This window comes from Hoplias malabaricus, chromosome 16 (assembly GCF_029633855.1).
Source record: "Hoplias malabaricus isolate fHopMal1 chromosome 16, fHopMal1.hap1, whole genome shotgun sequence".
Taxonomy (NCBI): Eukaryota; Metazoa; Chordata; class Actinopteri; order Characiformes; family Erythrinidae; genus Hoplias; species Hoplias malabaricus.
The window spans coordinates 30,067,834-30,082,714 of record NC_089815.1 but is presented as its reverse complement, the minus strand read 5'-3'; the positions used below and the strand labels follow the sequence as shown (position 1 = coordinate 30,082,714).

The 14,881-nt window shown below is 44.1% G+C and overlaps 1 protein-coding gene across 1 annotated transcript in view; it reads right to left on the bottom strand.

The window, feature by feature from the left end:
- Positions 1 to 34: 34 nt before the first annotated feature.
- Positions 35 to 14,881, bottom strand: part of map1sa (microtubule-associated protein 1Sa) — a 28,325-nt gene continuing 13,478 nt past the window's right edge. The window contains exons 3-7 of the mRNA XM_066646976.1: positions 10,002 to 10,084; positions 8,756 to 8,896; positions 4,837 to 8,062; positions 3,841 to 4,055; positions 35 to 3,731 (exon numbers count right to left, since the gene is read on the bottom strand). Of these exons, the coding sequence (XP_066503073.1) occupies positions 3,576 to 3,731; positions 3,841 to 4,055; positions 4,837 to 8,062; positions 8,756 to 8,896; positions 10,002 to 10,084 (3,821 nt within the window). The 3' untranslated portion in view covers positions 35 to 3,575. The remainder of the gene's footprint in view (positions 3,732 to 3,840; positions 4,056 to 4,836; positions 8,063 to 8,755; positions 8,897 to 10,001; positions 10,085 to 14,881) is intronic.

The following is a 14,881-nucleotide window of genomic DNA, read 5'->3' as shown; positions in this document are numbered from 1 at the left end:
GAAATAAATATTTTTAACCAAGTATAATTTAATTTTTGAGTTTAAAATGAGCAAAAGAAACAAAAACAAGCCCTGATTAAAAAACACAAACACTGAGCTGCACTTGAAGCCTGAAAGATGCCAAATAAATAAAGTGTTTATTAATGATCTGTTGCAGCTTGAGCACATTTAATAACCACAGCTTTGTTATTCCCTGCAGCAAAAAGACCATGAAATAAATACGGTTTCAGATCGTTAAAGGGTTGTTGTGAGAACAGAACACAGACACATTTCTGAAGTGAAACAGTGGCTTTAATCCAGGGACTTTGTGCTGTTTGTATTTTTATTGAATAAAGTCTAGTGTCTTTCAGGTGGAAACTTCATTAAAAAGAGAGCTCCTCATTACAGTGAAATAACTGATGCTTCTGTAAACTACTGGGAACAATGTCTAAAAACTGCAGCGAGTCTCAGATCAGTGACTCTGCTATTGATTGTCTTGGCTTTTAAAGGGTCCATCTCCTGATTTAGTCTCACATTTTACCATTTGTAAGAATTCACATGGGTTTATGCACCAAAGACACTCATAAATCGCTTAAACTTTCTTTAACTCACTGTGCCTTTAAGACAGAAGGGGTCCGGGCAGAAACACCCCTCACTCCAAGCGTTCTGCAGCTAAATGTCCCTATGTGGGAGTTTTCCATAATATGGGCCCTTTAATATTCATCCTGAAATGAACAAACAGACCCAGGTTCTGGATTAAGATTAGTCCTGGACTACAGTGTGCTGATGAACTCACTCGGATTCAACAATGATACTGTGTTTATATTTTTTCTTAGAAATAAACTCTTTCACACGTCTGTAGCTGTATCACCTTCTCCTTCCCCCTTTACCAGAGGCTGAAAATTAAAGCTGCACTGTGCAGGACGTCTGTGAGGAGTGTGGTGTGTTCTCTCTGTGTCTGCGTGGGTTTCCTCCGGGTGACTGTCTGTGAGGAGTGTGGTGTGTTCTCCCTGTGTCTGCGTGGGTTTCCTCCGGGTGACTGTCTGTGAGGAGTGTGGTGTGTTCTCCTTGTGTCTGCGTGGGTTTCCTCTGGGTGCTCCGGTTTCTTCTCATGCTCCAGAAACACACGTTTGGTCGGTGGATTGGAGACTCAGAAGTGTCCGTAGGTGTGAGTGCGTGACTGAATGTGTGTGTGTGTGTGTCGCCCTGTGAAGGACTGGCGCCCCCTCCAGGGTGTATTCCCACCTTGCGCCCAGTGATTCTGGGTAGGCTCCGGACCCACCACCGCCCTGAAGTGGATAAGGGTTACAGACAATGAATGATCTTCTGCACATTCCCTGCTATTCCCCAAACGTATACAGGGCAGATTTAAGGATCTGTAAATATAGCTAGACACACTTCACTTAAAAATGATGGTTCTACACAGGTCCTTTATTAAATGAAATGGTTCTCTATAGAACCCTGAGCACTTGAAGAACCTTTTGTATGATTAAAGAGTTCTCTGCATCGTGAAGGGGTTCTTCAGAGTGATGGAGAATGTGCTGTTAACACTGGGTGCTTCTTTCTAACAACATTGACATCGCCACAGCAGTAGAACCCTTTTTAAAAGGTGCTGTATAGAACCATCCACAGCACATTCTCCAGCAATGTTCACGATGCAAAGAACCTTTTAAACATGCAAAAGGTCCCTCAAGTGCTCAGGGTTGTACAGAGAACCACTTCCTTTAATAAAGGACTTGTGTAGAACCATCATTTTAAAGTGTGTATTATTTTGTAATTAAATACAAGTATTGATATGATCACTAAAGTATTTACAGCTGATGTATGAAGTCTGTGGAATTCAAAGCATGCCCCTGTAGTTTGCAAAGTGATGGAGTTCCTCTGGTGTGTGGAACAGTGGAACTGTGTTCTCTGGACTGATGGGGTTCCTCTGGTGTGTGGAACAGTGTTCTCTGGAGCGATGGGGTTCCTCTGGTGTGTGGAACAGTGTTCTCTGGAGCGATGGGGTTCCTCTGGTGTGTGGAACAGTGTTCTCTGGAGTGATGGGGTTCCTCTGGTGTGTGGAACTGTGTTCTCTGGAGTGATGGAGTTCCTCTGGTGTGTGGAACAGTGTTCTCTGGAGTGATGGAGTTCCTCTGGTGTGTGGAACTGTGTTCTCTGGAGCGATGGGGTTCCTCTGGTGTGTGGAACTGTGTTCTCTGGAGTGATGGAGTTCCTCTGGTGTGTGGAACAGTGTTCTCTGGAGCGATGGGGTTCCTCTGGTATGTGGAACTGTGTTCTCTGGAGTGATGGGGTTCCTCTGGTGTGTGGAACTGTTCTCTGGAGTGATGGGGTTCCTCCGCTGTGTGGAACTGTGTTCTCTGGAGCGATGGGGTTCCTCTGGTGTGTGGAACAGTGGAACTGTGTTCTCTGGAGTGATGGAGTTCCTCTTGGGTGAGTTGGAGTGGTGAGTTTGATCCAGAACTAATCCCCAACACCAGCCCCTGATCCTCACTGATGATGATGAGGCTGTACTCCATCAGGTCCTCACAGCTATGTTATATCATGTAGTGTAAAGTCCTTCCAGATGAGAGCAGAGGCAAACTCTAACTCATTGATTGTCTGCAGTATATTTTATGGTTAAAGTACATTAAGTGATAAAGAGCGTACCAATAATTATAATAATGAAGGGCATTCCTGTCTTCCACTCAATGGTTCTGAGTACGCTCTGGACCCACAGCAACCCTCATTACAGAAGATGAATTAATGAATGGCAGTCCAGTAATAAACTTAAACAGCTGAAAACTTGACCCAGACTCAACGAGACCAAAGGTGCTGGTCCCTGTGCGGTGTCTGACTACCCTGCGCAACAAGAAGCGATAAACAAACAGGTACAAAAACAATACAAACATGCCCTCAGGGATCAGAAAACGCTGCCTCTCCATAAAGTCCACCGTATTGTTGCTGTGTGCAGAAAATCCAAACTGTGCAACCGTGCAAAACTGATCCAAACCGCAGTGTAACTCCCGAAGGCAAACGTCCACAGACTCACGGTGAATAAAGTACTCAGCTTCTCCAGAAACGTAGGGACTTCTAAAACTTTCATTTAAAAAAAATACAAGACATAAAACTCATGGCAACCGTACAAACCCTTTTCTGATCTGTAGAGAGTCGAGAGATTTAATTTACAGCTGTGGACTTGGACTTTTATTATGTTTTAAAGCTATTGTGATTCAGCGGATCATCTGTGTCCAAATAATTACAACTTTAGAGAAGGTTGCAAAAAAGTTCCTTAATCCGAGAAGGTCTTTTTAAACCACTTCTACAAATTGTATAATAATAATAATAATAATAATTAGTTATTTAAATTTAATAAGCATAGTATTATTTGCCTATTTATCATGATACTTTCTCACAATCTCAAGAAAATTTGTGTTCAAATTATGCAGTAAAAACTAATATTATCATTATTTTATTAAATGTTTTGGACAGAGATGATGTGCCGTGTAAAACTGACCAAACCAACGTGATTCAAAACGTGAGGATGGAGACAGGAGTTAAGTGCTCTAGTGATTTTAAGGGGAGTTTTCTCTGTAACCCTGTGGTTTTTAATCCGTTCAGAACTCCACTTTACAGGCCGGGAAGGTCTCCTCCTGCATGGCCACCGTGCTGTTGCTGCCCAAAACCGTGATCTCCATCTCTTTCTGCCTCTCGTGTGTGTCCTGGTACCAGTCGTGCATCGGCACAGAGTCGAAGGTGGGGATCAGTGTGACCTGGAGATGAAGGTGTGTGGATTAGTATCATTTTTAGGTTGGGTTTAGCACCAGTCATGGGTAAAACCCTCAGCAATTTGATTTCTACCACATAAAAAGCATAGCTAACCTGAACGTCTGGCCAGGCCGCTTTCCCCTCTAACAGAGCGTCCAGAACGGTCCTCATGATGGACTCTTTATAAGGCTCTTCTCCACTGATGATGTAGCAGGAAGAGCGAACTCTCCGGAAAAACTCCACATCCACTGTGGACGCAGAGAAGCTGGAGGGTAAATACGCCAGGTCCAAGTAAACCGGGGAGGCACTCAACTTACTCCCAACCGGCCCTGGTCACAGAGATGATGACAGTATGATTCAAAAGTGTCTGCAATTCCAGAATCCATCATCATAACCAACCATGACACCCTCCTTATTCTCCTGTGCTTAAAGAGGATTCTAAAAGGCTGGAAATAATTTAAAGCTGAAGCTGAATTCAAGTATCATTTATAATCACAGGCACACAGACGTGTACAAGTCTACCAGTCAAACCGACCCGAGTTTGGGAATTCAGTGTGTTGTTAGCACAAATAGGGAAAAAACAAGGGACACAAAGTATCACTGATGTGAAGAATGAGAAATACAGCACTCCCTGTGGTGAAATTTCTAACTGTAAGTGAGTGTGTGAGTATGTATGTGGGTGACTGAGTAATTATATAGGTTAGTAAACGAGGAGGTGATTGATTGAGTTAATGAGGTGCTTCATATCTAAAACCAGCATCTTCAAGCCCAAAAAGGTATTTTTAGTCCTGAATAACAGGTGAACAATGACTTATTACAGGTTACTAATAATATTTTGAAAGAGTAAAGACATGTGGACACTAGAAAATATACTTGAAAATCAGAGTAGTGCAGAATCAAAGAATATATCCTGTAGGTCAGTGTGACTTTGTACAAATTTTCAGAAGAACAAAGGGGGCATTTTCAGCATCTGAGAAATTTCACTTGGTGGGGTCACAGTATGTATTGAGGTCACAGTAAAGCACAGTAAGCCCCCTTTCCTTCAAGAAAAAAACAGAATTATGGGTGAAATTCAGAAAAATTCAGCTAAATATAAGCTTTCTCTCATACCTGATGGCGGCCGGCCAAATCCTGAAGCTGGTCGACTGCTACCACCCGCACTTCTTGACGCAGGTCTTGTGTCCAGGCTTGAAGTTGCCCGGATTGTACCACTGGTGGATGCCTGAGTACCTGTCTTTGTCTTGTTACTCTGTGCCAAGCTGTTCGTAGATGCCTTCTGTGTGCCAGTTACTGTTTTCTTGGTTTTAGCAGTCACATTCTTTGGAGATTTGCCTTGGGTTTCAGCTTCAGGGTCAGCCATGCAGGCGCCAGGCTGAGGAGGCAAAGGAGGAAGATCCTTCATCGGTGCCGGAGGAGGATCTGGAGAGGAATGCGATGATTCTCTAAGTGAAGAATGACTATTGGAGTGATCATGTGGATGATGTGGTAGAAATTCAGCAGAATCCTCATCAGAATCAAAATCTTCGCTAATGGAAGGACACTCTCCGGTCACAGGTGGAACGTCAGAGTCTGAGGGAGGGAGGGAGTCACTGACGGAGGTCAGTGTTGCTTCTTGGCCTTGGGGAGATATACACTGGGAGGGAAGCTTGATTGCCTCTTGAGAGTGGTCACTTTCTGTTGAGAACTCATGAGGACTTGGACTGGGAAATCCAGCAGACGAGGCCTTTTGGTTGTCAGGAGGTTTGTGATGTTGAAATTCACAAGGTGAAACCAAGCAAAGGTCAACGTCATGTGGAGGAACCTCTGTGAAAACACATTGTGGTCCAGAGAAATGATTCTCAGACCCATCGTAAGGTTGTCGACAATTATGAGATGATCTCAATGGCAAGGACATGTCAGTTTCTAAAGAATGTCCATTGGCATACGTTCGATCCTCTGACTTACCGGAGGGCGGGAGCACTTGCTCAAAAGAAACCGATAAGGAATCATCAACTTCAGTGGAATGTGGAGATCCTACCTCAGCAGGTAAAGATGTGACTGTAGACGAGGCATCGGGCACCATGTCCTTATAAGAACCTAGCGAAGGGAAACTGGACTGTTTGTCTTGCGAGGAAGTGGAGTTGTTTCCCAAGTAACCTTTGGAACTTCCAGCCTCAGAATTCCTAAAGGATCCCTCATGACTCTCTTCAAAACTGAGACTAGATACCTTGATCCCCAAGCTACTGTCCTCACCTTCAGGAGACTGATGGAATGGAGTGTGTCCTGCACTATTTGGTGGGGAGACAATCTCCAGAGTTTTCTCTTCACAGCTTGCACAGGCATCTTCCGGCCCACTTCTCAAAACGTCCTCCCTGAGGCCACCATCGAGGAATCTGTGCTCTGTCGGTGTGAGATCAAAATTGACACTTTTCTCACTTTTTGGAGACTTTGCTAATGGCGAAGGAGGACCCATTGTAGAATGTGAGGCAGAGACAATTTCCACACTTCTGAATTTCTCTGGACTTTCGGATAACTCCGCTTTGGTCTTGGATCCATTCAAGTCACAATCCTGACCTACGTCTGAAGGTAAACAATTGCCCTCAGCGTCCTGCCTTTCATTTTGTTCACTTTCCTTTTTCAACTTCTCTCGAGCATTCATCGATCTACTTGCATCTCCTTCAGAGTTAGACTTCAGGTTATCTGGCTTTGACTTCCCCTTTGGAAGACCATCCTTTTTAGGGATAGTCGTGTCCTTCTTTAAAGAACCATTTTTCCCAGAAGACTTCCTAACCTCAGTAGATGAGGATGCACCTCCTGGCAGTTTCTTTACATCCTTAACAGGAGGCTTGGCAATTGTTTTTTTCTCTTCTGGTTTCACTTCCTTCTTAACCTCCTTCTTAACTTCAGGTTTAATGTCCTTTTTAGGCTTAGGACCCATGTCCTTCTTCAAGGGTTCTTTTTTCTTCTCTGTACTTTCATCTTTCTTAGTAACACTTGTTGAAGGCCTTTCTTCCTTCTTCTTAGATTCTTTCTTTTCCTCTTTCACAGGCTCCTTCTTAACCACTTGCTTTTCAGGCTTGGAGGTTCTCTGCTTCACATCGTCTTTTGGCTTTACCTTCTCTTCCACTTCTTTTACGTCTTTACCTTCTTTTTGGCTGGTTTCATTAACAGACTTGGACTTAACCTTAGTGTCTTGCTTCTTTGATTCAACTTTGCTTGCCTTGTCTTTGAAAAGAGAGGCACTCCCTGGTCTAGAGTCTTTGTGAAGAGACTTAAGGCTTTCCTTGCTCTCTGCACGCTTTGGTTGTTTATCAGCTTTGGGTGATTCCAGGTCTTTTCGACTCACCACTGGGATTTTGAGGAAATCTAGATGTTTCAACCTTTCCAATCCCTCAAAAATTTTGGCTTGGGGTGTGCAACCAGGAAATAGAACTCGAATTATTTTTTCCTGAGGATTAGCAGGATGCCAGACTAACAGGGCACAAATGGAAACAAGGCAAGTTGGAGGGATCTCCGATCCTTTTACATTTGAGGCACTGCTGGGCCAGGACTGCATAAAAGTCTCTAGGTCTTTGCTTCCTTTGACAGGATTAAGAATGTACAGCTCGAGACGACCCACACCCATCTTCTGGAAGAGGATCATGGGTTCAATGCTCTGGCTATTTGGACGACTGAGGGATTCTGGGGAGATGGATAACTTTTCTAAATGTTGTAGTGTTAGTGCGACTAAATCACAACTCCGCAACACTTTGGGGTCGCCCTGTTGAGTCCTAAGTCTTTCTGGAGCATTGAGAAATACAACCCCAATTTCTGGAGATATTAAGTACCTCTGCCAGTCCTCGTTATTTTGGGAACCTGCTGATACTTCTTCCTCTTGTTCTGCTGCTTTCCTTTTAAGGAGGCTGTTAATTCCCGGAAGATTGTCTGCACCAATGTGGGTCAGCAATATGGAGTCAACTCTGTCCAAATGTCTCACCAGTTTCCAGAAAGAGGAACGTGGATCTGAGCCTCCATTGACCAGGACATTGAAACCATTCACAGCAAAAAAGGCAGAGTCTCCTCTTCCACCAGGAAACACATAGCAGCAGGGACGAGACAGCTTCAAAAAGCCGACTGTACTTGGCGGCTCCAGGAGTTCAAAAGGAGACTGAGGTTCCAGAGACTCCGAGAGATATTCTGTGAATTCCTGCAAGCCCTCCATCTCAGGGAGCACTGACGGAGGATTCATCTTTATTTCAATAAAGTCTTGTAAGTTGTGCTTCTCCAGCTGGGAGTCATTCCACATTCCAGACATGGGGCAACTCAAGGTGAGGCTTGCTTTCTGGGTTGGGTCGGCCGAGCTTAATATCTCACCAATCTACATTTGTGAGCAATGAAAAATTACATTTGGTTACTAGGTCTGACACTTTTTCAGTACGTTTGAATACAGTCACTGTTGGAACAAAACTCGGCATCTCTAAAAAAGTACAATTTATAGAAAGAGATTAAACCTTCCTATCTTTCAGTAAGTTAATGTAACACGATTTAAAGTTCTACTGATGTGTTTGTAGACCACTGAAAGACATTTCAAACAGGTCTTTGTTAATGCACAGTGTAACAGAAAAAAAACAGATTAAACAGAATTATTAATCTTCACTGTAGAAAAGAGAGTACAATGAAAAGGTCTCATTTCATCCCATGTGTTACTGACTTGGGCAGCTTACAGAATAGTGACTGGGTGGTCTTGTGTCACAGTGTGTGGGTTGGTGGGCTCCAAATTCACACATTCTCACAGCAAGGGAATGTTTTCATAATACACTCCCTTTAAAAATGATTGCTAATGTAATAATAAGCATCAATTGAAAAGGGCCTTATGATAAACCTACTGCTTAGATAAGGGTTATCCACAATACTGTGCTGTGTAATAAACAAATAAAAGAGTCTTGGAGAATAGTTAACTCAGCTTATAGCTTTGCTTTATGATTACCAACAATAAGTTTTATAACACTTTATAAAAACAACAGGGTCATCATAATTTTCCACAACACTGAACACTGGGAAAACTATTCACCTCTTCATCTGTAAATATCTGGATGAAGTCGTTCAGGGAGAAGCTCCCGGTTTGAAGGACGAGGTCCCCACAGTCTTCCACACACTGTCCGGCCAGAATCAGCAGCTTGTGTCGGGAGACATCAGAAATAAGGCTACGGATCTGTGAAAACAGACAAATCTCAGCAGAAAGTACAGCGTATACAGAGTACATTTACTTGATACTGCTGATATTTAGTTAAGAGTTTAATCCTGTGCAAGGAACTATTTTAAATGCACACTTTACTGTAATATTTAAATTTATTTTGCTTGCTACAAGTTTGACGTAAAGAAAAAATCTGAATATTACAAAATGCATGATGTCGTTTTTGTTAAGAGTTAATAATCTGAGCCAAACTGAATAGAATATACAGTTCATCACATTCAATATAATAACAACAATAATAAACAAATAAATAATGTGTGCATTAAATCGTACAGTATCGTGTAATCTCAGGAAACCAACCGGATCATGCAACTGAATCAACATGTCTTTACTCTATGTTAAAATATTTAAGGCTTTAACAAACAATAAATAAATAAATAAAGTAAAAACCTGTCCATTGTGTAACAGCTCCCACACATAGATTACATTCTGTAGGTTTTATTCAAATTCACCCGGGGAAGAGTAAACATTGACATTTGGTTTATGATGCACTCATCAGCCGCTCTGGTCTTAATTTCCCTGAATAAATAAAATAATCTAAGTCTTATTATTTTATTACTCTTTACTTTGCATGGTGTTTCAGAGTTTGTCTTTGTTATCAGCTCTGCTTCCTCTAGCTTTTTGCATCTGGTCAGTTTTTCACTTTAAAACAAAGCAGAATATCACGGTATATAATAATACTATTTAGAATTTATTTTTAGTTCCTAAAACGTATATTAACTAAATTTTACATGAATAATTTAGAGTTTAAAGCTGCAATCAGGCCTTTTCTCCACTGATTCTTCTTTACATTTTGAAACAGCTGTTATACTGACACCTAGTGGCCTTAATGCATAAGAGATACTGTATTAAACCTGTTTAAAACATGGCCACCCTGTGTGGGGGACCCGCTCTGTGGAGCATAACCTGATTCATACAGGGACAACAAAGCAGACTGATTCTTCATCTCATGAGAGAAAATCATGTAAAAAATAATAAGTAACAACTTTAATTAACACAATTTGCTGTGATTTGTTGGTGAAAATCTCCTATTGCTCTAAAATGAAAGCTGAAATAAATTTACCTCAGAACAAACCAAAGCATGAGACGGATTCACGATCACACGAGTCTCCAACACATCCCCACGGTGCTGCAACGTCCTCTGACCTAGAGAGAGAGAGAGAGACACAGACATCAGAGTGGAAACCCAAAGCTAACAGTTTAATCCAATTATCCAATAATCTGCTGCAGAGATCCAAAGAGCAGCAGCTTTGGAGCGAGGGATGAGTTCACACAGTGAAAGACGGCCACCACAAAACAAATGTCACAAGGATTGGTTTAAAAGGTGATTTCCAGTGACGGATAATAACAATCCTGTCTAAACCCAGCAGACTGACAGCATCCCATTTCCAGAGCTCTGTTAATTATTTATCACTCTCTTGCTTTTCTTCACATTGTATAAAGTCCACCTCCCGGAATAAATCTCATGTCCACTCTTGGTTGAGCCATACATCGTTTAATACATAGAAATGTCAGTGGGATATCGTGGTCCTCGTGAAAATTCACAGTAAGCGCAGATAGGGGGCGCTTATGAGCACACTGCTGATTGGTAAAATGAGCACTGGGACATGCTGAAGTCATATTGTAATCAAGAATTATATAAATGTTCTTGTAAATAACATTAATATGTAGATTGTGTGAGAGAGGGAGAGAGAGAGAGAATAAAAGCAGGAAAGATGACGATGTTACAGTGATAATCTCAGGAGGCTGTGAGCCTTTATTGGATTAAGGTCCATTAAGGAAGTAGAGTCTGTGCACCTTTCAAATGATCCAGAGAGGGTTCAGATTTACTGATTCTGGAGACCGACCTTGACACACATGCGCACACTAAAACGAGTCGTTCTGACTTTAGAATGGCCCCGCCCCCTCGTCTGAGTCTGTCCAATCACAGCGCTGGACCCGTGTTTATGTGAGAGCGCAAAGACGAGGTTAAACACAGCGAAACAGACACAACGAGCGCGGAGAAATAAGAGCACTGAGTAAAAACGGAGAAGAAAGAGAACAGAGTGAAAACGGCTAAAAACCAGAGCTTCTGCTCCTCGCTCCTCACTGCTGTGCGCTCGGGGTCGGGGTGAACAGCGAGCGGCTCATTATCATTTAAAGGAACAGGTGCTGAAAGCGGGCGTTCTGAACAGGGCTGTTTACACAGGGGGAGAACACTGCTGTGGGGCTCGTGGGGTTTGGACCAAAGCAGGTCACAGACGTTTCGTTAAGAAACAGAACTGTGTTCCACTGTGGAGACGAGAGGAACTACTGCTAAACATAAAGACAACATACCTCAGTGCAACTGTGGCAGCTGCACTCGTGTCACTGAAGTAAAAGCTCCGCGGTTAGATTTTACGTGGCTGAAATTAAATGGCTGAAAAAGCGAGTGCAAAGCTGTGTACGAGAGAAGTGACAGATGTGTAGCGTTAGCCTTGAACTGTGTACAACAACAGAACACAGTGTAGGAAGCAGCTTCTTCCTTCCTGCGTTAGAGCACAGTGCAGTTACAACACTAACCCAGCGCTGAACTCAGACAGGGAACGTCTCTGAATATTACATGTTCATGGTGAAGATTTTAACACCAAAAAGAGTGTTTTAACAGCACTGTGTACTTCAGCTTATACCTCATGAGCCAAGCCTTCAGCTGATTCTCAAACAGGTATTTGTTTAGTTTTAGAAGATAAACCTATGTCCAAATATTTGTACACTCTCCTCAGTACCAAATATCTGCCAAAGAGATATTAATCCACCCAGCTCTGGAACAGTGGAACTGTGTTCTCTGGAGCGATGGGGTTCCTCTGGTGTGTGGAACAGTGGAACTGTGTTCTCTGGAGCGATGGGGTTCCTCTGGTGTGTGGAACAGTGGAACTGTGTTCTCTGGAGTGATGGGGTTCCTCTGGTGTGTGGAACAGTGGAACTGTGTTCTCTGGAGTGATGGGGTTCCTCTGGTGTGTGGAACAGTGGAACTGTGTTCTCTGGAGCGATGGAGTTCCTCTGGTGTGTGGAACAGTGGAACTGTGTTCTCTGGAGCGATGGGGTTCCTCTGGTGTGTGGAACAGTGGAACTGTGTTCTCTGGAGCGATGGGGTTCCTCTGGTGTGTGGAACAGTGGAACTGTGTTCTCTGGAGCGATGGAGTTCCTCTGGTGTGTGGAACAGTGGAACTGTGTTCTCTGGAGCGATGGAGTTCCTCTGGTGTGTGGAACAGTGGAACTGTGTTCTCTGGAGCGATGGAGTTCCTCTGGTGTGTGGAACAGTGGAACTGTGTTCTCTGGAGCGATGGGGTTCCTCTGGTGTGTGGAACAGTGGAACTGTGTTCTCTGGAGCGATGGGGTTCCTCTGGTGTGTGGAACAGTGGAACTGTGTTCTCTGGAGTGATGGGGTTCCTCTGGTGTGTGGAACAGTGGAACTGTGTTCTCTGGAGTGATGGGGTTCCTCTGGTGTGTGGAACAGTGGAACTGTGTTCTCTGGAGCGATGGGGTTCCTCTGGTGTGTGGAACAGTGGAACTGTGTTCTCTGGAGCGATGGAGTTCCTCTGGTGTGTGGAACAGTGGAACTGTTCTCTGGAGCGATGGGGTTCCTCTGTGGTGAGTTGGAGTTAGAGTTTGATCCAGAACTAATCCCCAACACCAGCCCCTGACCCTCACTGATGATGAGGCTGAACACCATCAGATTCTCACAGCTATGTCCCCACAGCTGGTGTGGTGCTTCATGAATGATTGGCCTTAATTCCAGGAGAAACGTTGGACGAGGTGATGTTCAAGAAGTGTTCTACTGTCGAGTGCAGACGCCAGATCAGATCTAAACCTCATTTACAACATTTAAAAGCGTGAACTCTGAGGTAACACTTGGATGAAGCTGAGTTTGAGCTGTTGGTTCTTTGCCAGACAACGTTAAGCTTTTATCCTCAAGACATCAGAGAGTTTGAAAATCCCACGAGTCATAAAACAGGTCCCAGTCTTTTCAGTTTTTTTTTTTTTTTTTTTTTTTTTTTTTTACAAAACCATCATTAAACACATCATCAGCAAAGACGCCACCGTGGGAATTATCTGCTGCAAGAAAACTCAGACATCACATGAAAATAAGGGTTAAAGCTGATTCAGCACAAGAAAATGGATAAAAACATCTGTGTACAACAGTCAGGAGTCGGACGAGAGACGTTCCCTCAGATGGAGGCTGTGTCTGAAACAGAACTTTGTGACTTTATTATGGAACGCATTTTGAATTTTTATGTCAAGTTCAGCACCTGTGTTAAATGTGTTTAAAAACTGGGTGATGAAACCTCATCAGGTTTTGAGTGCGGACACCCCACCACTGAAAAGAAAAAAGGGATGAGGGGGAATCTTCCACCAAATACATCCACCCTGCAGAGCGCTGATTGTCCAGAGAGAGTCGTCACTCTACGCCACGCAACGCAGACGACCAGCACCAACTCTCCATCTGTAAAATCTCCAGCTGCAGCAGAGATCACGTTTGTTTTTATCCGACTCACGACGGCAGCTCGTAAAATGACGCCGTGGTCTTTTGAAGAGGTTCAAACGCTCCTTGGATCGGTGGCCGACGAAAGAATCCAGCGAGAGCTGGACGCTGCAACAAGGAAGGAACAAACTCTACTGATCTGTCTGAACTGATGACGGAGCTGTGTTCAGTCCCAAACAACAACAACACGCCAATACACCATGAGTAAACACCGCTTAACGTTACCACCGCCGTTGTTGTGGTTTCCAAAGACCACTGTTCCCCTTAGAGTCCAATAGAGTCCTGAAGAGTCCAGTAGAGTCTGTACCATGCAGTGAATCTGTGATGACGCTGTTTCTGCTCTGAGATAATACTCCTTAAATGTAACTGGTCCACTTTCCTACACTGTCCCCTCTCTCAGCTCCACTGTCCCCTCACTGTCCACTCTCTCAGCTCCACTGTCCCCTCACTCAGCTCCACTGTCCGCTCTGTCCACTCTCTCAGCTCCACTGTCCCCTCTCTCAGCTCCACTGTCCGCTCTGTCCACTCTCTCAGCTCCACTGTCCCCTCTCTCAGCTCCACTGTCCCCTCTCTCAGCTCCACTGTCCCCTCTCTCAGCTCCACTGTCCCCTCACTGTCCACTCTCTCAGCTCCACTGTCCACTCTCTCAGCTCCACTGTCCCCTCACTGTCCCCTCTCTCAGCTCCACTGTCCCCTCTCTCAGCTCCACTGTCCCCTCACTGTCCACTCTCTCAGCTCCACTGTCCACTCTCTCAGCTCCACTGTCCCCTCACTGTCCCCTCTCTCAGCTCCACTGTCCCCTCTCTCAGCTCTCTCAGCTCCACTGTCCCCTCTCTCAGCTCCACTGTCCCCACTGTCCACTCTCTCAGCTCCACTGTCCCCTCACTGTCCACTCTCTCAGCTCCACTGTCCCCTCACTGTCCACTCTCTCAGCTCCACTGTCCCCTCACTGTCCACTCTCTCAGCTTCACTGTCCCTCTCTCAGCTCCACTGTCCCCTCTCTCAGTCACTCCATAGTTCTACACTTACACACTGTGGTCAGTCTGCTGCTCTGCATAATATTTTATCCCCTTTCTCCCTCTTCTTTATGAAAGGATGACATTTAAGGAGATGTGTGTGTGTGTGTGTGTGTGTGTGTGTGTGTGTGAGGAAAAAAAAATCAGTTAAACAATAAATAAAGAGACACTGCCCAACTGTTTATTATTAAAATCCTTGCTCTGGGCCAATGACTAGCCTCCCTGTGTCGCCCTGACGCTTTCCAGAAGCTTCTGTTCCTCTCTGTTTAGAGAGGGTTTCTCTCTCACACACACACACACACACACACACACACACACACACACACACACACACACACACACACACACACACACACACACACACACACACACACACAGAGTCAGGATTCTGAGTAATGTAGTAGTAGCTGCTGAGGAACGTTCAAT